The 24,876-nt window shown below is 38.9% G+C and overlaps 1 protein-coding gene across 3 annotated transcripts in view; it reads right to left on the minus strand.

Annotated features, from left to right (window-relative positions):
- DNAJA3 (DnaJ heat shock protein family (Hsp40) member A3) overlaps nt 1-24,876 on the minus strand; it is a 60,177-nt gene that overhangs the window by 26,325 nt on the left and 8,976 nt on the right. For all 3 annotated transcript variants that reach the window (XM_077141943.1, XM_077141941.1, XM_077141942.1), the window contains exons 2-5: nt 22,585-22,718; nt 18,959-19,042; nt 16,664-16,867; nt 15,396-15,548 (exon numbers count right to left, since the gene is read on the minus strand). In XM_077141943.1, the coding sequence (XP_076998058.1) occupies nt 15,396-15,548; nt 16,664-16,867; nt 18,959-19,042; nt 22,585-22,718 (575 nt within the window). The remainder of the gene's footprint in view (nt 1-15,395; nt 15,549-16,663; nt 16,868-18,958; nt 19,043-22,584; nt 22,719-24,876) is intronic.

Here is a 24,876-nt window from a genome sequence, read left to right on the forward strand (position 1 = left end):
TCCTTCCTCGTCAATTTTTTTTGAAGTTTGAGCAGGATTGGTACTAATTCTTTCCGGAATGTTTGGTAGAATTCACATGTGAAGCCATCTGGTCTTGGACTTTTCTTTCTGGGGAGTTTCTTAATGACTGATTCAATTGCTTTATTGTGATTGGTTTGTTGAGGTCATCTATTTCTTCTCGAGTCAAAGCTGGTTGTTCATGCCTTTCTAGGAAGTTGTCCATTTCATCTACATTGTTGTATTTATTAGCATAAAGCTGTTCACAGTATCCTGTCATTACTTCCTTTATTTCTGTGGGGTCAGTGGTTATGTCTCCTCTTCCATATCTGATCTTATTTATTTGCATCCTCTCTCTTCATCTTTTTGTCAATCTTCCTAAGGGTCCATCAATCTTACTGATCTTCTCATAGAACCACCTTCAGGTTTTATTGATTTTCTCAACTGTTTTCATGTTCTCAATTTTATTTATTTCTGCTCTAATCTTTGTTATTTCTTTCCTTTTGCTTGCTTTGGGGTTAGTTTGCTGTTCTTTCTCTAGTTCTTCCAAGTGGACAGTTAATTCCTCAATTTTTGCCCTTTCTTCTTTTTTGATATAGGCATTTAGGGCAATAAATTTCCCTCTTAGCACTGCCTTTGCTGCATCCCATAAGTTTTGATGTGTTGTGTTTTCATTTTCATTTGCCTCGAGATATTTACTGATTTCTCTTGTAATTTCTTCCTTGACCCACTGGTTGTTTAACAGTGTGTTATTGAGCCTCCACATATCTGTGAATTTTCTGGCACTCTGCCTATTATTGATTTCCAACTTCATTGCTTTATGATCTGAGAAAATGTTTTGTATGATTTCAATCTTTTTAAATTTATTGAGGCTTGCTTTGTGACCCAGCATATGGTCTATCCTCGAGAATGATCTGTGAGCACTTGAGAAAAAGGTGTATCCTGCTGTTGTGGGGTGTAATGTTCTATAAATGTCCGTTAAGCCTAGCTCATTTATTATATTATTCAAATTCTCTGTTTCTTTACTGATATTCTGTCTAGATGTACTGTCCATTGATGAGAGTGGTGAATTGAAGTCTCCAACTCTCATGGTAGATGTGTCTATTTCTCTTTTCAGGGTTTTCAGTGTTTGCTGCAGGTATTTTGGAGCATTCTGGTTCGGTGCATAAATATTTATGATTGTTATGTCTTCTTGTTGAACTGTTCCTTTTATTAATACATAGTATCCTTTTTTATCTCTTTTAACTGTTTTACATTTGAAATCTAATTTGTTAGATATTAGTATCGCTATTCCTGCTCTTTTCTGATTGTTATTTGCATGAAATATCTTTTCCCAACCTTTCACTTTCAACCTATGTTCACCTATGTTTCCTGTAGACAGCACATAGATGGGTTCTGTTTTTTAATCCATTCTGCCAGTGTATGTCTTTTGATTGGGGAGTTTAATCCATTAACATTTAGTGTTATTACTATACAGGTAGTACTTTCTCCTACCATTTTGCTTTTTGGATTTTATATGTCATATCTAATTTTCCTTCTTTTTACCTTTACTCATAGTCTTCCTTTCTACACTTTCCTCCACACCTCTCTCTTCTGTCTTTTCGTATCTGTCTCTAGTGTTCCCTTTAGTATTCCTTGCAGAGCTGGTCTCTTGGTCACAAATTCTCTTGGTGATTTTTTGTCTGAGAATGTTTTAATTTCTCCCTCATTTTTGAAGGACAATTTTGCTGGATATAGAATTCTTGGTTGGCAGTTTTTATCTCTTAGTAATTTAAATATATCATCCCACTGTCTTCTTGCCTCCATGGTTTCTGGTGAGAAATCTATGCATAGCCTTATTAGGTTTCCTTTGTATGTGATGGATTGCTTTTCTCTTGCTGCTTTCAAGATTCTCTCTTTCTCTTTGACCTCTGACATTCTGATTAGTAAGTGTCTTGGAGTACGTCTATTTGGGTCTATTCTCTTTGGGGTACGCTGCACTTCTTGGATCTGTAATTTTAAGTCTTTCAAAGAGTTGGGAAATTTTCAGTGATAATTTTCTCCATTAGTTTCTCTCTTCCTTTTCCTTTCTCTTCTCCTTCTGGGACACCAACAACACGTATATTTATGCGCTTCACATTGTCATTCAATTCCCTGAGTCCCGGCTCATATTTTTCCATTTTTTCCCCTATAGTTTCTGTTTCTTGTCAGATTTCAGATGTTTCATCCTCCAGTTCACTAATCCTATTTTCTGCCTCTCGAAATCTACCATTGTAGGTTTCCATTGTTTTTTTCATCTCTTCTACTGTGTGTTTCATGCCCATAAGTTCCGTGATTTGTTTTTTCAGACTTTCCATTTCTTCTTCTTGTTCAGTCCTCACCTTCTTCATATCCTCCCTCAATTCATTGATTTGGTTTTTGATGAGGTTCTCCATGTCTGTTCATATATTCTGAATTAATTGCTTCAGCTCCTGTATCTCATTTGAATTGTTGGTTTGTTCCTTTGATTGGGCCGTATCTTCAATTTTCCCGGTGTGATTTGTTATTTTTTGCTGGCATCTAGACATTTAATTACCTTAACTAGTTAATTCCGGAGATTGCTTTCACTTCCTTTACCTAGGGTGTTCTTGCTGGATGGATTTGTTGTCTATCTGTTCTTTGACATTCAGTTCAGTTTATTCTGGACCTCTAGCTTAGGTTTTGTTTAACAGAGGAGAAATTTTCAGTTTTTGTTTTCTTGTTTCTTGCCCTGCTTGTATGGTGCCTCGCCCCCCCCCCCCACCCTTAGGAGGGTGTGCTTAGGTATTACAGACCCCTGTGTCAATTTTCCCTGAGGGTGAGACCCAGCAGCTTGAAAGACTTTCCTGTGCAGTTTCTGGACTCTGTTTTTCTTTTCCTGCCCAGTAGGTGGCGCTTGTCTGCCTGCAGGTCCCACCAGCATAAGATGATGCGGTACCTTTAACTTTGGCAGACTCTCCCTGCTGGGGGCGTGGTGGAGACAGAGGAGAGGTTGTAGGCTGGTATTAATGGCTTCAAATTATCAAGCCCTGGTGTCTGAGTTCCTTAAGGGAGGGATTCCGCCTGAGTTGGGCTTCACCCCTCCCCTGGGGAAGGCACAGGCTCGAGACAAGCCCTCAAACAAGCTTCTTTCTGCCTATGCCTGGGGCAGTTGCAGCCTGAGAAGCCCTGCCACTGAATCCTAAGGCAGTCAAGCCTTTGTAGAAACACAGCCACAAAAACCTGTTTCCTTCATTTGTTTTTCTTTTTCTGTCAGCCCTGCCCCCTTGGAGTCGGGGCAAAAATGATCGACCTCCCCTTTGACCAGGTTCACCTGAGCTGGGGGCCTATTTTTAGTAGTCAGAATTCGTCAATTAATGCCACAATTGGTGTTTGGTTGGGCTCAGCCCCTGCTGCTGGTAAAGTCTCTTTCCTTTCCCTCTGGGAAGCAGCCTGTGGGGGAGGGGCGCCGGCCACGCGGCTTGGGGAATTCACAGTTCTGGGGAGGCTTGCAGCTGGTCTAGCTGGTCCAGACTGGGGTACACTATGTGTCCGGCCACTGACGTGGCCCCAGGAGCTGTTCTGTACTGTTTCTGGTTATTTAGTAGTTGTTCTGGAGGATGAACTAAAACGCGTGCATTGCTAAGCCACCATCTTCCTTACTGTCTATCTTATTTCAATGTTCACTTCAGAAATGTTAAAAAATAAAAAAATCACAACAATTCAGGGCCTTGGAGAAAGGACCCTGGGAGTGGGAGAGAACTGGGAATTTTAGGTAAGAAAACTGAGAATCAAGCAATGAGAGGACCCCAGCTTATAAAACTGCAGGGAGTCGAGTCAGCCACAGGAATCCTCTTCTCCAAGACCACCCTCTAGAGGAACATAATCCTCAATCTCACATTCTTTAAGATTCAAATGATCTTTTTTATCAATGGGAGTATTTATAGGTAAGATATACCAATTAGTGGACAAATATTCATTTATTAAAAACACTTAAAAATATCCAAACACTTAGAAAAAATTAAAAAATAAAAACAAACAAATAAATAAAAGGGTGGGCCATGGTGGCTCAGCAGGCACAGTTTTTGCCTGCCATGCTGGAGACCCAGGTCCAATTCCTGGTTCCTGCCCATGCAAAAAATAAATTAATTAATTTTAAAAAATAAATAAAAATATCCAGAGACTGAGAAAAACGTTCATATTAAAATAATTAAGTGAAAAGTAAGAAAAAACTCTGTATATTACAGATTCAACTATGTGGTAAATTATGCATATATAGCCAAAAACACATAAAAAGTGAAAAGACAAATGACAAACCAGGAAAAAATCCAAATCACTGAAAAAGGGCTAGCTCACTTAATTTATAAAAGTTTCTACAAACAAATAAGAGATAGACCCAATAGAATCACCCAGTAGAAGGAATAAAAGATATGAATTCAATTCACAAGGAAAAAACTCTCACATCTTAGAAAAGATGTTCAACTTCTCACATAATAGATACTTACACATGGAAAAATAAGAAAATGCAAAGGTATTCAGTGTCTGTAATAGGAAAAGATGGGAAGAATCTAAGAATCAATAAGCCTGGCTTATTGAGCCTGGCTCAATCATGATATACTCATATAAAGAAATACCAAAGCCATTAAAAAGATGGAGATTGGGAAATGGAAACAAAAGAAAACAAAAATCGAGACACAAAACAGTGATAACTATATTCTACCTTTAGTATAAAACAATGCACACATGAACACACACACAGGATCCCCACCTAGAAGGCTCCTCAAGAAATGATGACTAGAGGCTGCCTCTGGGACGTGGAATTCAAAGGCCAAAAATTCGGAAGAGGAAAGACTTTTTTTACACTGTTAACAATTTATACTTGATGAATCTTTTATGACTTGTATGTATTATCTATTAAAAAATAACTATTATATAAATAACAGTTCAAGTAACTGAAAAAGAGATCAAGCCTCAATTAGAGTTTAAAAGTAAAGCCGATCTGGCTGGATCTCAGGTAAATCAGAACACAGGGTAAAAAATAAACTCTAAAGGGCAGGCCATGGTGGCTCAGCAGGCAGAATTCTTGCCTGCCATGCCAGAGACGGGTTTGATTCCCGATGCCTGCCCATGCAAAAAAAAAGTACTCTAGAACTTCACCTACTATAGGAGACAAAAGGCAAAGAGGTTTATTATGTCTAGAAACTAAATTTTTGGTAACACATGATCTAAATCAACCTGTCTGGACAGCTCATTTAAACAACCCAAACTCCTGGAAACCAGAACGGGAACAAGGCCTTGTTAATTCTCTAGCTTAATATCTACCGAGATCTCGGACTACGGTGGGCTGATAGTTAAACACTACTGGTAGAGTCCCTTGAGGTTCCAAAGTGTGTGTGTGGGGGGGGGGATATTTATGGAACTATTAAACTTTACCACCTGGGAAACCCAGTCACCCTCTCATCCACAGAGGACTCTCAATAGGCCAAGCCCTTGATTTTGAGGCTTGCCCTTATGAAACTTATTTCTGTAGGGGAGAAGCTAAGAATACCTATAACAAGGCCTAAGTGTTGCTTCCAGGAAATCTCCTTTGTTTGTCAGATGTGGCCTCTCTCTAAGCCTAACTCTGTAAGGAGAATTATTAGCTTCTCCCCTATGTGGCACATGTCATTCAAGGGTGAAAATTTCCTTGACAGTGCAGGGTGTGACTTCTGGGGATGAGTCTGGCCCACACACTGTGGAAATACAATGCCTTCTGAACCAAAAGGGGGAAAAGAAATGTAATAAAATAAGGCATCAGTGGCCAAGACAGAACAAATAAGTCAAGAGACTACTCCTATGCAAGCTTTAGTTACACAGTGCTAATTGCCGTAGTTTGCTAAACCCCAACCAACATCACTCCCGTTGACTCTAAGAACACTTAGGTGGGAACAACCAATTCAACAGGCCGAGCCCTCAATCTTGGGGTTTGCCCCTATGAAACTTATCCCTGCAAAGGACAGGCTAAACCTACTTAAAATTAGTCACCCCCAGAGAACCTCTTGTTTCTCAGATGTGGCCTTTCTCTCGCAGCCAACACAGCAATCAAACTCACTATCCTCCCCCCTCTACGTGGAACATGACTTCCAGGAGTGTAAACCTCCCTGGTAATGTGGGACAGAAATCCTAGGATAAGCTGGGACTTGGCAACAAGGGTTTGAGAAAACCTTCTCGACCAAAAAGGGGAAGAGAAAAATGAGACAAAATAAAGTGTCAGTGGCTGAGAGTTTTCAAACGGAGTCAAAAGGTTATCCTGGAGATTATTCTTACGCATTATATAGATATCCCCTTTTTAGTTAACAGTATATTAGAGTGGCTAGAGGGAAGTAAGTACCTGAAACTGTAAAGCTGTGTTCCAGTAGCCATGTTTCTTGAAGATGACTGTATAATGATTTGGCTTTTGTAATGTGACTGTGTGGTTATGAAAACCTTGTGTCTGATGCTCCTTTTATTTACAGTATGGACAGATGAGTGAAAAATACGGATAAGAGATAAGAAATAAACAAATAATAGGGAAACAAAGGTTAAAATAAATTGAGGAGACTGAAATACTAGTGGTCAACAAGAGGGAGGGGTAAGGGGTATGGCATGTATGGGTTTTTCCTTTTTTCTTTCTTTTGCTGGAGAGATGCAAATGTCCCACATTACCAAAATAATGCTCATGGTGATGAATTCACAACTATGTGATGACATTGTGAGCCATTAATTGTAACCATGTCAAGAATGTTTGCAAAGGGAGGGCCACAGTGGCTCAGCAGGCAAGAATGCTTGCCTGCCATGCCAGAGGACCTGAGTTCGATTCCCGGTGCCTACCCATGTTAAAAAAAAAAAAAATGTTTGCATGTTTGTTGTTTACAAAAAAAAAAAAAAAAAAAAAGAACACCTAGGTCTCAAACTGAGATTCTATAAAGGCTTCATGCACTAGGTTTTCCTTCCTGGAACATATAATTCCTGGAAGGTTCCTAGGTCAGATAAATCCTGAAACTGAGAGGGACCAGCCTCTCCAGGATTACCAATTAATTACATCCCCCATCCTTTAGTGTTAATACCCCTTCTCAACATGAAAAAGTCAGAACGAGCATTGCCTAAAGATCCCTATAGACTAAGAGAGGTATCAGAGCAGGAGGAGGTATAACAGAAAAAACAGGATTTAAGAAATGAGTATGACTGCTGAATTGTTCTATTAATATTCCTTCTAGCTTCCAGTGTTTTGGAGTAGCTAGAAAGAAAAATCTGAAATGCTGGAATGGTAACACATAACAGACTCTGAGATCTGTTCTGTAACCACTTGTTGAAGTGTGCTTTGAAAATTATTGCTTTTTCTTTCTTTGTTTTGTATACATGTTATATTTTACAATGAAAAATGTTAAACAATAGCTATTATATATCTAAAAGAGAAAACTGGCAGGAAACATATTAAAATCCTAAAGCAGTGGGATTATCAGAAACTTATGTTTCAGTTTTTTAAGGACTTAAAAACAATTGTCCGGCATATTATGAAGCCACAGTGGTCAAAACAGCATGGTATTGGCATAAAGATAGATATATCGACCAATGGAATCGAATAGAGTGCTCAGATATAGACCCTCTCATCTATGGACATTTGATCTTTGATAAGGCAGTCAAGCCAACTCACCTGGGACAGAGCAGTCTCTTCAATAAATGGTGCCTAGAGAACTGGATATCCATTTGCAAAAGAATGAAAGAAGACCCATCTCTCACACCCTATACAAAAGTTAACTCAAAATGGATCAAAGATCTAAACATTAGGTCTAAGACCATAAAACAGTTAGAGGAAAATGTTGGGAGATATCTTATGGATCTTACAACTGGAGGCGGTTTTATGGACCTTAAACCTAAAGCAAGAGCACTGAAGAAGGAAATAAATAAATGGGAACTCCTCAAATTTAAACACTTTTGTGCATCAAAGAACTTCATCAAGAAAGTAGAAAGACAGCCTTCACAATGGGAGACAATATTTGGAAATGATATATCAGATAAAGGTCTAGTATCCAGAATTTATAAAGAGATTGTTCATCTCAACAACAAAAAGACAGCCAACCCAATTACAAAATGGGAAAAAGACTTGAACAGACACCTCTCAGAAGAGGAAATACGGATGGCCAAGAGGCACATGAAGAGATGCTCAATGTCCCTGGCCATTAGAGAAATGCAAATCAAAACCACAATGAGATATCATCTCACACCCACCAGAATGGCCATTATCAACAAAACAGAAAATGACAAGTGCTGGAGAGGATGCGGAGAAAGAGGCACACTTATCCACTGTTGGTGGGAATGTCAAATGGTGCAACCACTGTGGAAGGCAGTTTGGCGGTTCCTCAAAAAGCTGAATATAGAATTGCCATACGACCCAGCAATACCATTGCTAGGTATCTACTCAAAGGACTTAAGGGCAAAGACACAAACGGACATTTGCACACCAATGTTTATAGCAGCATTATTTACAATTGCAAAGAGATGGAAACAGCCAAAATCTCCATCAACAGAAGAGTGGCTAAACAAACTGTGGTATATACATACGATGGAATATTATGCAGCTTTAAGACAAGATAAACTTATGAACCATGTAATAACATGGATGGACCTAGAGAATATTATGCTGAGTGAATCCAGCCAAAAACTAAAGGACAAATACTGTATGGTCCCACTGATGTGAACGGACATTCGAGAATAAACTTGAAATATGTCATTGGTAACAGAGTTCAGCAGGAGTTAGAAACAGGGTAAGACAATGGGTATTTGAAGCTGAAGGGATACAGACTGTGCAACAGGACTAGATACAAAAACTCAAAGATGGACAGCACAATAATACCTAATTGTAAAGTAATCATGTTAAAACACTGAATGAAGCTGCATCTGAGCTATAGGTTTTTGTTTTGTTTTGTTTTGTTTTGATTTTACTATTATTACTTTTATTTTTTTCTCTATATTAACATTCTATATCTTTTTCGGTTATGTCGCTAGTTCTTCTAAACCAATGCAAATGTACTAAGAAATGATGATCATGCAGCTATGTGATGATGTTAAGAATTAATGATTGCATGTGTAGAATGGTATGATCTCTAAATGTTGGGTTAATTTCTTTTTTTCCGTTAATTAAAAAAAAAAAAAAAGAGAAGGGATAATTGGAGATGAAGGGATACAGACTGTACAACGGGACTGGATATAAAAACTCCCAAATGGACAGCACAATACTACCCAATTGTAATGCAATTATGTTAAAACACTGAATGAAGCTGCATGTGAGGTATAGGTTTTTTGTTTTTGTTTTTTTTTTGTTTTTTTTTCTTTCTATTATTGTTTTAATTCTTATTCTGTTGTCTTTTTATTTCTTTTTCTAAATCGATGCAAATGTACTAAGAAGTGATGAATATGCAACTATGTGATGTTATTAAGAATTACTGATTGTACATGTAGATTGGAATGATTTCTAATTGTTTTGTTAATTCTTTTTTTAATTAATAAAAATAAATAAATAAATAATAAATAAAAAAAAAAAAAAAAAAACAATTGTCCGACTGATACACACATACATGTAAACGTGGTGGTAGACGTGTTCCTTGCTCCCTTAAAAAGGAAACCGTCTAAAGGGGATACAAACACGATCAAATGAAACTATTCCAAATAAATACTGTAATCACAGTGAAGGGGTTAAAAAAGAACCCACCCAAGTAATTCTGAATCTGGTATTTTTTATTATACACCCTCAATCTAAATGCAAAAAAGAACTCTAAACAAATATTGAATGCCAGTAAGTAGGATTGTTTTTTTGCAGTGGTATGAGTTAACAATTCTGAAACTACTTTTTGTGTGTTCTAGAATTGAGCAAATGAGTAAATATATTGAGATAATCAGAGTCAGATTTCTCTCTGTTAGAGGAAAAAGTTACAAATATGGCCATGGTTAGGCAGAAGACTGAAATTAATCTTGTAGTACTAAAGACTGGAATTGGAAGTTTCAGGAGGAACTCATATATATGTATAGGTAGGTATGCACAGATGAGGGTTTTTCAGTATCTCTATCTATGTATGTGTAGGTAAGAATATGGAAAGAGATGTAGCTACGTGCATGTATGCACATGTATGTGCACAAACACATATACACATGTTCACCCTGGCTTAGTCTGCTGTGAGAGCACAGAAGCAACAACACCCCAGCAGCAATGAGTACACCTAGAGCACAGGCCTTGGTTTCTAAATATCAATCAACACTAACAGGAACCAGGGCTCCTAGGAGAAATGGCTGGTGTGAGAGCTGTGCAGAAAAAAAAACCAAGCTAAGCCTAGAATATCTTATTGAGACCGAAAGAAAGGAAGAACTGAAAAAATGGTGGGAACAGGAGTACATGAGTAGTTCAGTGGTAGAATTCTAGTCTGCCAAGCGGGAGACCTGGGTTCAATTTCCAGCCCATGCACTCCAAAAAAATGAACAAAAAACACTTCAACTGGTGCTGTGATAAAGGGATATGCACATGGAAAAAGAATGAAATGTGACCCCACTGCAGAGCATCAAAAAAAAAAAATGGTGAGAAAGATCAGCAAACTAACCCCAAAGCAAGCAAAAGGAAAGAAATAACAAAGATTAGAGCAGAAATAAATGAAATTGAGAACATGAAAACAATAGAGAAAATCAATAAGACCAGAAGTTGGTTCTATGAGAAAATCAACAAGATTGATGGGCCCTTAGCAAGATTGACAAAAAGAAGAGAGAGGACGCAAATAAATAAGATCAGAAATGGAAGAGGAGACATAATCACAGACCTCACAGAAATAAAGGAGGTAATAACAGGATACTATGAACAACTTTATGCTAATAAATACAACAATGTAGATGAAATGGACAAGTTCTTAGAAAGGCATGAATAACCAACTTTGACTCAAGAAGAAATAGATGATCTCAACAAACCAATCACAAGTAAAGAAATTGAATCAGTCATTCAAAAGCTTTCTAAAAAGAAAAGTCCAGAACCAGACGGCTTCACATGTGAATTCTACCAAACATTCCAGAAAGAATTAGTACCAACTCTCCTCAAACTCTTCAAAAAAATCGAAGTGGAAGGAAAGCTACCTAATTCATTCTATGAAGCCAACATCACCCTCATACCAAAACCAGGCAAAGATATTACAAAAAAAGAAAACTACAGACCAATCTCTCTAATGAATATAGATGCAAAAATCCTCAACAAAATTCTAGCAAATCGAATCCAGCAACACATTAAAAGAATTATACATCATGACCAAGTAGGAATCATCCCAGGTATGCAAGGATGGTTCAACATAAGAAAATCAATTAATGTAATACACCGTATCAACAAATCAAAGCAGAAAAACCACATGATCATCTCAATTGATGCAGAGAAAGCATTTGACAAGATTCAACATCCTTTCCTGTTGAAAACACTTCAAAGGATAGGAATAGAAAGGAACCTCCTTAAAATGATAGAGGGAATATATGAAAAACCCACAGCTAATATCATCCTCAATGGGGAAAAATTGAAAACTTTCCCCCTAAGATCAGGAACAAGACAAGGATGTCCACTATCACCACTGTTATTCAACATCGTGTTGGAGGTTCTAGCCAGAGCAATTAGACAAGAAAAAGAAATACAAGGCATCAAAATTGGAAAGGAAAAAGTAAAACTATCACTGTTTGCAGATGACATGATACTATATGTCGAAAACCCTGAAAAATCCACAGCAAAACTACTAGAGCTAATAAATGAGTACAGCAAAGTAGCAGGTTACATGATCAACATTCAAAAATCGGTAGTGTTTCTATACACTAGCAACGAACAATCTGAGGGGGAAATCAAGAAACGAATTCCATTTACAATTGCAACTAAAAGAATAAAATACCTAGGAATAAATTTAACTAAAGAGACAAAAAACCTATACAAAGAAAACTACAAAAAACTGTTAAAAGAAATCACAGAAGACCTAAATAGATGCAAGGGCATACCGTGTTCATGGATTGGAAGACTAAATATAGTTAAGATGTCAATTCTACCTAAATTGATTTACAGATTCAATGCAATACCAATCAAAATCCCAACAGCTTATTTTTCAGAAATAGAAAAACCAATAAGCAAATTTATCTGGAAGGGCAGGGTGCCCCGAATTGCTAAAAGTATCTTGAGGAAAAAAAACGAAGCTGGAGGTCTCACGCTGCCTGACTTTAAGGCATATTATGAAGCCACAGTGGTCAAAATAGCATGGTACTGGCATAAAGATAGATATATCGACCAATGGAATCGAATAGAGTGCTCAGATATAGACCCTCTCATCTATGGACATTTGATCTTTGATAAGGCAGTCAAGCCAAGTAACCTGGGACAGAACAGTCTCTTCAATAAATGGTGCCTAGAGAACTGGATATCCATATGCAAAAGAATGAAAGAGGACCCATATCTCACACCCTATACAAAAGTTAACTCAAAATGGATCAAAGATTTAAACATCAGGTCTAAGACCATAAAACAGTTAGAGGAAATGGTAGGGAGATATCTTATGAATCTTACAATTGGAGGCGGATTTATGGACCTTAAACCTAAAGCAAGAGCTCTGAAGAAAGAAATAAATAAATAGGAGCTCCTCAAAATTAAACACTTTTGTGCATCAAAGAACTTCATCAAGAAAGTAGAAAGACAGCCTACACAATGGGAGACAATATTTGGAAACGACATATCAGATAAAGGTCTAGTATCCAGAATTTATAAAGAGATTGTTCAACTCAACAACAAAAAGACAGCCAATCCAATTACAAAATGGGAAAAAGACTTGAACAGACACCTCTCAGAAGAAGAAATACAAATGGCCAAAAGGCACATGAAGAGATGCTCAATGTCCCTGGCCATTAGAGAAATGCACATCAAAACCACAATGAGATATCACCTCACACCCACCAGAATGGCCATTATCAACAAAACAGAAAATGACAAGCGCTGGAGAGGATGTGGAGAAAGAGGCACACTTACTCACTGTTGGTGGGAATGTCAAATGGTGCAACCACTGTGGAAGGCAGTTTGGCGGTTCCTCAAAAAGCTGAATATAGAATTGCCATACGACCCAGCAATACCATTGCTAGGTATCTATTCAGAGGACTTAAGGGCAAAGACACAAATGGACATTTGCACACCAATGTTTATACCAGCATTATTTACAATTGCAAAGAGATGGAAACAGCCAAAATGTCCATCGACAGACAAGTGGCTAAACAAACTGTGGTATATACATATGATGGAATATTATGCAGCTTTAAGACAGAATAAACTTATGAAGCATGTAATAACATGGATGGACCTAGAGAACATTATGCTGAGTGAGACTAGCCAAAAACTAAAGGACAAATACTGTATGGTCCCACTGATGTGAACCGACATTAGAGAATAAACTTGGAATATGTCATTGGTAACAGAGACCATCAGGAGATAGAAAAAGGGTAAGATAATGGGTAATTGGAGCTGAAGGGATACAGACTGTGCAACAAGACTGGATACAAAAACTCAGAAATGGACAGCACAATACTACCTAATTGTAATATGATTATGTTAAAACACTGAATGAAGCTGCATCTGAGGTATAGTTTTTTTTTTATTTTTTTCTCTCTATTATCGTTTTATTTCTTTTTCTGCTGTTTTTCTATTTTTTCTAAATCGATGCAAATGTACTAAGAAATGATGAATATGCATCTATGTGATGATATTAAGAATTACTGATTGTATATGTAGAATGGAATGATTTCTAAATGTTGTTAGTTAATTTTTTTAATTAATAAAAAAAAAATGGTGGGAACATATCGACACAGGCACTAGACTGAAAGGACTTCTGGCCAAATCAAGGACAATCTAAGTATCGAAGTTAATAATACTGATTATAATCCAGTAAATAAAATAAGATTTCATACTGACATAAGGGTTCATACTGACATAAAGAATTGAATAAGTAATTGGGAAGGGAACTTTATGCTAACCAATAAATGCATAAGAGATGCTGGATTAGAAAATCACCACTGTGCAACCAATCACAGCAATGACCATGAGGCCAGAATGATTAAAGGAGGCTAAAACTTGGGGGGGAAAGAAGTTTGATGAGGAAAGGATATTAATGTAATCTCAAGGTGTCTCCCCACAAATTACCCATTAATTTCAAATGGGAAAAAAAGAAACTTTATAGTAGAGAAACCTGGAGGACACTACTTTAATCATATGAGAATGATCAAATTTAACGTCGCCAATTAGGGGACAAACTGATATCTTCTGACTTAGGGTATGCGCGTTGACAGGACACACGTTTCAGGAGGAACTCTCTCTATATATATAGGTAGGTATGCATAGGTATATGTTTTTCAGTATCTCTATCTACGCACGTGTAGGTAAGAATATGGAAAGAGATGTAGCTATGTGCATATATGTACACATATGTGTACAAACACATGTTCACCCGGCTTAGTCTGCTGCAACAGGCATCACTTCTGTTGGTGTTTTGGCCAAAAATGCATAATCTGAATTTTATCATGAGAAAACATCAAATAAATTCAAATTGAGGGACAGTCTGCAAAACAACTGATCTGTAATCTTCAGAAATGTATTAAGAGACAAGGTCTTAACTACTCTGCTTAAGGAGGCCTAAAGATAAAAGCAAATGCAATGCACAACCCTGGACTAGATCCAGGACCAGGATGCGGAGGAGAGGGAAGGGGGGACACTGTACATAACATTATAAGACAACTGAAGAAATGTGACAGACAATATAATGGTACTGCATCAATAGTAAATGTCCTGATTCTAACAACTGTACTGTAGTCACCAAAGAGAATGTTCTTGTCCTTAGAAAATATCAGCTGACATATTTAGGAATAAAGAGACATTATGTTTGAACTGGTTCTGGAGGTGGGGAAAATACAGATACATGTAACATATAACAAATATGCAGAGGGCAAGAGAATGCCCACACCAGAAATGACAAGCAAATGGGACAAAATGGCAAGTCTGGGTAAAAGATACAAGGGAATTCTTTATACTATTCTGTAAATTTGAATTATATAAAATAAAAAGTTATCTGAAAGCAAAAAGGAGACCAGATGATACTTGAAGCAAAATTCAAGTCCTTCCCCCTGCTTTCAACTTTCCAAAATATCCCAGACTATATTTTCAAAGAAAATAACATAGTCCCCTTGCTCTGTCTGTACTGCCTACTTAAGTCAGAGCTCTTCTGGTAAAATGCAGAAGGTTCTACTAGTCCCACTTAGCTATGGGCTCTCAGAGCCCACTGTACTGTCTAAATAAATACCCCCAGGAGACAGGAATAGGGGAGGGTGGGAGAAGCGCAGATGGGGATCGAGGGGTGCCAGAGCTGAGCCCTTACCATCCCGGAGCCGCCGCAGTAGTGGCAGTGCTGCGCCTTGGTACCAGGCTCATTCCCATGGCCATCACACCGCTCACAGGTATCAGTGATGTTCACCGTGAACTCCTTGTTGACTCCCTTGGCAGCCTGGTTGAACGTCAACTCCATGATGTACTACAGAAACCAAGATACAAACCCATCATCTTTCTTTTTTACAATTATCAAAGTGATGCTCTGCTTTTAAAAGTACAGGAGGGAGGGTGCACGGTGGTTCAGTGGTAGAATGCTCACCTTCCAAGCAGAAGACCTGGGTTCAATGCCCAGACCATGCACCATCCTCCCCCAAAAATAAAAATCTAAAGTACAGAAGGGAATGTGGCTAACACAATGCATTGTCTGAATGACAGGGGCTAACGAGAAAGATTTTTGGTAGTAAATATGGTAGCACAATAAAAATGAAAAAAAAACAAGAAAACCCATGGATCCGTACAACACAAAGAGTGGATCCTAATTTAAACTGTGGGCTTTAAATAAAATAACGCAAATAATATTGGTTCATCAATTATAACAAAGGTACCACATGAATGCACAATGTTAATGATAGGGAAAACTGACAGGGGTGGGTGATAAATGGGAACCTACTATCTGCAGAATGTTTCTGTAAACCTACCAACTGCTCAAAGAATTAAAACAAAAAGGTAAAGGGGACACTGGTCAGTACTATTTAATTGCTTGAGTGTCCTTTGCCAAGTAAGGAGCAGGACTCACTAAACTGATTCTGCCCTACTCTTCAAGATGTTTAAGGGACAACACATGTTTTTAATTTAAGTGAAAAAACACTTTTCAACAAACTGAAATGTCCATGGATAGTATCTGCACAAGGCACTTACTAACATTTTTTGAATGACAAAATCATAACTTATATCATAAAATACTCCCCCTCTCAAACTCAGCCAATGTCACTGAGACATAAATACAGTAAAGAGGTATGATCAGCAGGTCTCTCTATTGTATTGAGCTCTTCTAGAATAACATAGCAGGCTTTGGATAAAATACTCATACCCACATTATGAACTCTCAAAGCCTGAGGTGCTGCCTGATTAAGCAATTGTAAGAATATAGTCAAAATAGGCTGCTATCTACAGCAGTTTTCAAATATCGAAATTATTTTCTACACAAATGGCTGCCTCCAGATCATTCCATTTAATCTGCTTTGCTTTTTCTTTGAGATTCTTTTTTCATCACACTTAGCCTAAAATTCAAACAACTTTTCAAAATGAGAAACTTACCTCTTGAGGCTGATCAAATACACTCTGGAAATCTCCAAAAGGCGATGATGATGAGAACTCCCCAAAGATCTTTCTGAAGAGCTCCTCGGGATCAACAGTGGGGCCCCCCCTCCAGTAGCTATGCCCAGAACTGCCAACCCCAGGGTCAAAGCCAGCTGAGCCATAAGCATCATACTGCTTTCTCTTCACTTCATCACCCAGCACCTAGCAGACAAAAGGCAGGGCAATCATGCATTTCTCTTTCTCCCGAGGCACAGAAATACATAGAAATACAGAAAAGAGTTCATACCAAGTAAATCAGTCACATTTACTAAGTGGCTACTGTGTGAAAATATATTGTATGATGTCCTCTGAGATGGGATGGGATTGTGACTTTCTAGAAAATGACAGAAGAGATAACTGTGCTTAAGTCTGAGTACAGGACCTGGAAGTACTTCTAAAAATTTAATGGATGCCACCTGGAGTTGCCTTTGATGTGAAAATGTTTGTGTTTCCTTAAAGGACATCATAGGCAGCCTGTACTGCTCACTGGTCCACATTTGCCACTCTTCTCAGGAGACCCTGTCTGGTAGAGAATTTATGTTGCATAGCCTCTACCCTTCATCCACCAGGCTTCTAGAGGCCAGGACAAATGAACTGCAGGTGGAAGTGGCAGCAGCAGCAAGGCGCAGAAGGCACAGCATATTCTTTATGTAAACATTCTAAAGATCCTGCTCACCAATGCTGACGCAGGCACATGTACCAGACCAACAGGCTTACCTGGGGGAGAGGGACTAGGGAGGGCTAAGAAGGAAACTTGCATTCACTGTGTATTTCTTCTATCTCTCTGTTTTACCTTTTTCATTTTGTTTTAATTAAGGAAATGGAGACACGAGTCAAAAGATGGAAGGGAAGAGACGGAAAGACATAGCATTGCTGGAACACAGGAAGGCTTCAGCCACCCTGGAAAGGAGAAACTGAAATAAAGTCTGCTTTGTTCACACCAGAAAGTTAAAAAGGCACTGCCCTGCAGAGCAAACAGAAAAGAGCGTCCATCCCTAAAGGGAAAAAGGGAAAGGGTTCCTCCGTCTAGAATCAGAGGAGGAAACAAAGCGGACTGGTCATAGAATGGACCAGTGCCTTGGGGACTGTGGGTTCCTGACTAAGAAGAAGAGAAAGCAGGTCTGCTGGGAAAGGAGGCAGAAGACATGAGAGAAGGAGACAGGCAGAAGCCCTAGGGTTCCTGGGGGCTCATACTTCCAGGTTTCAACCCTTTCCATAGGAATAACTGCTAATATCCTTTCATTTATTTTTTATTTTTATTTTTTTAACTTTTTAAATTGTATAATTTAACAAATATACAAAGTAAAGAAAGAAAAAAGCAAAAATTTTCAAAGGACTCTTCAGCAAGTAGTTTCAGGACAGATCCCAGAGTTCATCATGGGCTACCATGCTATCATCTCATATTTTTCCTTCTAGCTGCTCCAGAACATCAGAGGCTAGAAGGAACATACATATTTTTTATCAATACTTTTTTTCTTTTTTGTGAAAAATAACATATATACAAAAAAGCAGTAAATTTCAAAGCACATTGCAACAATTAGTTGTAGAATAGATTTCCAAGTTTGGTATGGGTTACAATTCCACAAGTTTAGGTTTTTACTTCTAGCTGCTCTAAGATACTGGAGACTTAAAGAAATATCAATATAACGACTCAGCAATCACATTCATTTGTTAAACCCTACCTTCCTTCACCATCACCTTTGATCTTTAGGAATATCTGGGATATGCCCATTCTAACTTTTTCATGTTAGAAAGGGCTGTCAATAATATGGGATAGGGGGAAGGAACTAGTTGATGTTCTAGAAAGGCTGACCCCACTGCAATTTAGGACTTACCTCTGATTACATTTTAAATTCTTTCAGAGCAGTGACATTCTTCTATTTTTATAATACCCATGGTGCCTAACAGATAATGATGCACCAAGTAGGGGCTCATCAAATAAATGATGAATTAATTAATCCAAATAAGATAAAGGGCTGGGGTCCCTTATACCAGGAGTTCCCAAATTGGCTAAGTCCAAATTACCTGGGGATTTATTTAACAGATTATTAGATCCTGTCCATAAAGATACCAAGTTAGTATACCTAGAGTGAGACTTGGGAATCTTTTCTTTTTTTTTAAATCAAGATGATTTTGATGTAGGGAACACAGCCTTCGCACTAAACTTTATGACATGCCTGGCTGCCCTGTCCAAAAACTTAGTCACGGCACATGGTTAAATGACAGTAACTGCTTACAAGCCAATCACATTACCTCATAGGCTTCTGCCAGCTGGGAGAACTTCTCCTTAGCTTTGGGATCATCTTTATTTGTGTCTGGGTGATATTTCTTGGCAAGCTAAGGGGGAAAAAGATTAATTACTACAGATGCAAGATAAATGCTCAAAAGGACACCCAAATGCTAGTCATAATTATTCCTCTTTCATTGCAGCTGTCTCTCTTGAGACTAAGCAACCAATAGCAAGCCATAAAACAAGATTTAAGACATTAAAATAGTCTCTCCAAATCTGAAGTATATGCACATTTTTTCAGCCACAACTAATCTCTACCGAAAATAATAATTCCTTAGAGCCTGAAAAACTATAAAAGCAAGGTATAAAATTGTATGTCTGACTAAACAGTTAGATGGATATATCTGCTATGTAAATTATTTTTCTAAAAATACATAATAAACTGATAATTTTAATTGTTACCAGAGAGATGTAGATGAAGGGGAAAAAGGAAGTTTTTACTGTACCCTCCTCTGTACTGTTTGACTTTTGAACAAAGTGAATCAATTATCTATTCAAAAACAGGTTTAACTACTAAAAAAACAAAACAGAATAAAATTTCACGTGGCTGCCCAGGCACAGCTCTAAAACGAAGGCTACCTCTGGCTGTGGTTTGCTGTTTGCTGTAGCCACCAATGAGTGCCAAGTCGACAGACTATTGTCTGTCCATTGTGCGAGGACAAGGTGGCTCACAGAATCCTAAAGCTGAAAAGCAACTCAAGGAACCATCTGACTTCATCACCACTTGCCACTGGCTGTCCGGCCTCAGCTGGTGGTATAGCTCAAGGAAGTTTTTAAAAGCATAGCCCCTGGTGTTAGATTGCCTAGATCTATCATTTCCTAGGGGGTGGCATGTAAACCAGTTTTCTTGTCTGTAAAATGGCAAGAATAATGGTATCTACTTTATAGGGTTGCTATAAGACTAAAATGAAATAACACAGATAAGGAATTAAGCACAAGGCACAGTATACAGTAACACCTGATGTCAACTATTAGTAGGACAAAATAGGGAGTATACAGATATATTCAGGAGGGGGCATCTAAGAAATTTTAATAGAAATTTTTAAATTTCAATGATGCTCTAAAAATTATTGCTATCAGGATCCTCTGAACCACTAGGATGAATAAAATGCACTTCAAAGCATGCATTTTGTCTACAATGGTGTGGTGCCAGTAGGACCACCGTGAAAAGAGCAAAGGGAGACAAGAATACACAAATAATGTACTTTTGCAAAGTAAAGGCAAAATGATATCATGGCTCAGAATGCAAATTAAGGATTCAAAGCAATGTGAATTCAAATAAGTACTAGGAGAATAAAACATCAGAGGGCTGTACAGGGGGCAGGGGAGCAACTCCAAAAACCCTGTGCTGGAGACATCTGTACAATAACCACGACAGGAGAAGCAACCTGGTTTTAGACAAACGGCATTATCAAACACCTGAAATTCACGTAGTTAAAAAGACATCAACACATGACCCAAGTTTGAGAAACACTGCAGGGGTATTTCCTGAGATAGGGAGCTCGCTACCACCCAAGGTAGAATGTGCCCCGGCCACTAGCTCTGTTAGAAAGTTGTTGGTTAGAGTGGGGTTAAGTGACTCCACTTCTGCACTTTGGAATCATAAGGTAACTTTCATCCATCTTCCAAAAAAAATGTTCCACAAAAGAGCCTAGTAAATAACTGAAACTAGATATCATGATGCATTAAATCCTTTCTTTTATGCTAAGATGAATAGCTAAGTCTCAATTCTTTCAGCAAAAGAAGCAGTATATGTCACTAGGCCTGTAATAAAAAAATTAAACAAAAACTTTATCACATGCCACTCAAAGTTTCTAGGAGGAATGAGGATGCTTACAGAAATTGCCAGAAATATCCACTTACTTCCCAAAGTCAGGGAGACAAGAACAAAAGTATCGCCAGATATAGCTCCACCATTCAATGTGAAGATAATCATAAATGGAAAAAGTAGGCACAGCTCCACTGGTCCCTCCAGATTCTACTTGCTAGAGGTGCTCGTCCCCAAAGTGTCCTATAGAAACACACCTGCGTGCTGAGCTCCGAGGGGGGGGGGGGCTCCATCCCAAATGCTAAGGCAAGACACACCTGACTGCTCCTGAGCTCACACAAGAGCACTCTTCTGAGTCAAGAAAGACTGTACTTCAGTCCCCTGGCTCATGTGCCTTAGTTATAGATCATAACCTCTCCAAGCTTCAGGTTCCTCACTGGCATAATAGGGATATTAATAACTACCCTGTGAAGTTGCCATGAGGATTAAATGATGGAATGCATGTAAAGCTTTTATCAGTGTCTAACACCTAGTAATTGCTCAATAAAGGCTGATTTTTAAAATTTCAGGTTTTAAATTGAACATCTTTACCTGATCTTTTTACTTTCATTCCTAAAAGCTTGACTAATTCCCTACTTTCTCTTAAATTAAGTCTTCAGTACTTGCTAACTACTCCCATCACATTAATTTGGCCCCAGCCTCCATCTTTTCAATCTTCTCAAGGAGACTACTTTCCAGCCCCAGAAAAGAGACATAATATTCCCAAGCCAGGATCTGTTTCCAAAATCCATGACTTTGCTCAGGCCATTACAACTCAAAAAATAACAATTAAAAAATGGGCATGTACCCCAGAGTAATTTGGGCAGAGAATAAAAAAGTATTTGTAAAGCTCCCTTGAGGGACTGGGAAGAAAGGAGGAAATATTAAGCTTTCCTACCTGGGGTATTCCTGTTATGCTAGCAAGCACTGGGGACAACCAATTCAACAGACTGAGCCCTTCATCTTGGGGCCCACCCCTACAAAACTGATTCCTGAAGAGAAAAAGCTAAGACGACATAATTACACCTAAGAATCACCCTCAGAGAACCTCTTTTGTTGCTCGATATGGCCTCTCTCTCTAAGCCAAATCAGCAGGTGAACTCATGGAAACAGGGATAGGATAACTACTAACGGGTTTCTTTCTGGGGTGAAGAAAATATTCTAAAACTGATCGTGGTCATGGCTGTACAACTCTGGGAATATACTAAAAACCACTGAATTGTACACTTAAAATAAAAGGAAGGAAGGAAGAGGAAGAAGCCATCCAAGCCATAAACCAGCAATCCTACATTGGTGCCCCCTATTCTTGTTTTATCTTATTGGTCAGAGAAAAACAAAAATCTGAGAACCACTGGTCTAGGTAACTCACATACAGCTTTAATGAAATCTATCACATTGTGGGGTATGACAAAGGAAATCTCATAGCTTCTGGGGTAAGAAAACAAATAAATCTAAAATCTATAAACTTTTACCTGAATGCAAATAATGAACTTAGAACCATAGCCCACCCTCCCAATACAGAAATCTCAAAGTTAATTACAAAAACATCTCTGGAAAAAGAATGCTTTAAATCTCTGGTTCTGACTCTTTTCTGAAGCATTAACCGCTTGCCACGGCATTACCTGCTGAAGAATGCAGTGCGCCAAGTCCATCTGTCATCCCGTCCTGGACTATCGGCTGCAGGCTGCCGTTCAGGACGGGCACACACTGTCCTCATCAGAATCAGATCACACTCAGATTCACTCCACAATCTGGTCTATAGTCACTGGCTGGCATACAGACCTGGTAATAGGCTTTCTTGATCTCTTTCTGGCTGGCATTTCGGGGTACTCCTAATATTTGGTAATAATCCTCTTTAGCCAAAGGGGTGCTCGTGTGGAAGGAAGCAGTACAAGCAAAAGGGTAACTTTTCACTCCTAAAAAGGAAAAAAAAGAAAATCAGTCTGGGAATGTGTTCAACAAGAGGAATTTGTGAGTAAACTACCAACTGGAATATACCCATGAAGGAATAAACAGATCACAGCTAGAGGATCTGTGGTCCTCCAAGTCCAGTGGGGACCAAACATACTGTACCATTTCAAGCATGGCTTAGGTTCAGTATTCAATTAATATAAAACACTGGGTGTGGTTGACTCTGCTGGATCACACTACTGGAGGAGCCTCATTATAGCACTAAAGGTCTAGCCTCAGATTGGGGGCGGCATCTGGGGGAAGAGAACAAAGGAATTTAGCTCCCTCACACTACTGAGCACCTACAACATGCTAGGTTTTGTCATATTCTTCTCAGTTAATTCTTAACAATTCCCTAGGTCCTTTTCACTCTACCTTGCAACCTTGGGGATCTGCTAAGTCCTCAAAGTCTGGTCCCTAGGCCAGCCCTATCACCATCAGCTTGTTGGAAATGCACGTTTTCAGAACCCATCTGAAACCTGAATCAGAAACTCTGGAGGTGGGCGCCAGCAAGCTGTGTTTTAGGAAGCTCTCTTGATAATGATTCTGATAGACACTCAAGTTTGAGAATCACTGTGCTAAAGAAATGGATCTTAGCTTTTTTTTGTTTTTGGTTGTTTTTTTTTTTTTTTAAAACATGGGCAGGCACCGGGAATCAAACCCAGGTCTCTAGCATGGAAGGCAAGAACTCTGCCTGCTGAGCCACCATGGCCCACCCTCTTAGCCTTTTTAACTGTCACAGATCTCTTGGAGAATCTGATGAAAGTGCTGACTCCCTCCCCTAAAAATATACACATAGACATAAAAACTGAGTACAACTTTAGGGAATGGACAGACCCAAGGTTAAAAGGCCTTGGTCCTAGCCTGTTTACCCCAGAGTGGACAACTTAAAAGGAATCAAAGCACGTGGCTACATGGCAGGTAGCCAAATGCATTACCCTTCTTTCAGATCTCTTACATCAGCAGCTCTGAGGAAAGGCCAATACATCTACTGCACTGACCTTTCTGCACAGAGGGACAAAGAAGTGTAGACTAGCCTGTTGCCCTCTAAAGCTTGGGAAGCTGCTCTGCTATCCCTGGTCCTGCCCTCTAATTCCCAACCAGGACACGACAACTAAAAGTTGGGGAGGGTGGAAAAAAAAAAAGTTGGGGAGGGTGGAGCCAAAGTAAAAGAGGGCCAAGATAAGGCACAAAGGAGAGTAAGGTCAAGAAAAGAGAATAAGGGTCATTAGGAAGCAGTGGACTTCTAAACTGAACATTGCTTGCAGATTAGTTTCCACATTTACCAATCACACATTCAACAAATACTCAGAACCTGCTATTTGCAAAGAATTGTTCTCCACATTGGGGCTGTTGCAACAATCCTGGAGCTTATATTTATTAATTGGCTCAGTGGTAAGATATGCACTGTATTAGGCCCTGAAGATACAGGAGGAATAGAAAGTGTCTCTGCCACTGCCCTGGAGGTGCTTACAGTCTAGTATGAGAGTGTGGTAGGTAGTATATAGACAGTTATTAGCCAGCACACGTATGGTGCTATGAAGGGGCATGTACGGGTTGAGAATACAGTAAGAGTCCCCTAACCCAGGGTCTCTCAGCCTCAACACTATTGGCATTGAGGGCCGATAACCCCTCAATGTAGGTGCTATCCTGTGCAGCATAGGATATGTAGCAGCATCTCTGGCCCCTATCCACTAGATGCCTGAAGCACCTATTCCCCAACAAAAACTATCTTCAGACACTGTAAATGTTCCTGGGGGTAAAACCTCCCCAGTTGAGAAACAATGACAACCCAATCCAACAAGTTCAGTGAAGATTTCCTAGGGTATCTGCCATTAAGCTGTAGAGAATAGCTAGGCAAAGAAGGGATCTGAATTCATCCAGATTTATACCTGTTGTCCTGGTGTAATTGCTGTCAGCATCCCTTTTCACTTTCAAACTGCTCTGTGTGGACACTAATTATATGATCACCTTGGGTTTGGAGAGAGTGGTTCAGACAAAAGTAAATGCTAAGAACCTAGTGAATTTAGGAACTGCCAACACTCTGATGTGGCTAGACAACAGCCTGCCTGCATGTGCGTGCATGGGTGCATGTGGTGGTGGTGGTACAGAGGTGGTGAGAGG

This window comes from Tamandua tetradactyla, chromosome 23 (genome assembly GCF_023851605.1).
Source record: "Tamandua tetradactyla isolate mTamTet1 chromosome 23, mTamTet1.pri, whole genome shotgun sequence".
Classification (NCBI taxonomy): Eukaryota; Metazoa; Chordata; class Mammalia; order Pilosa; family Myrmecophagidae; genus Tamandua; species Tamandua tetradactyla.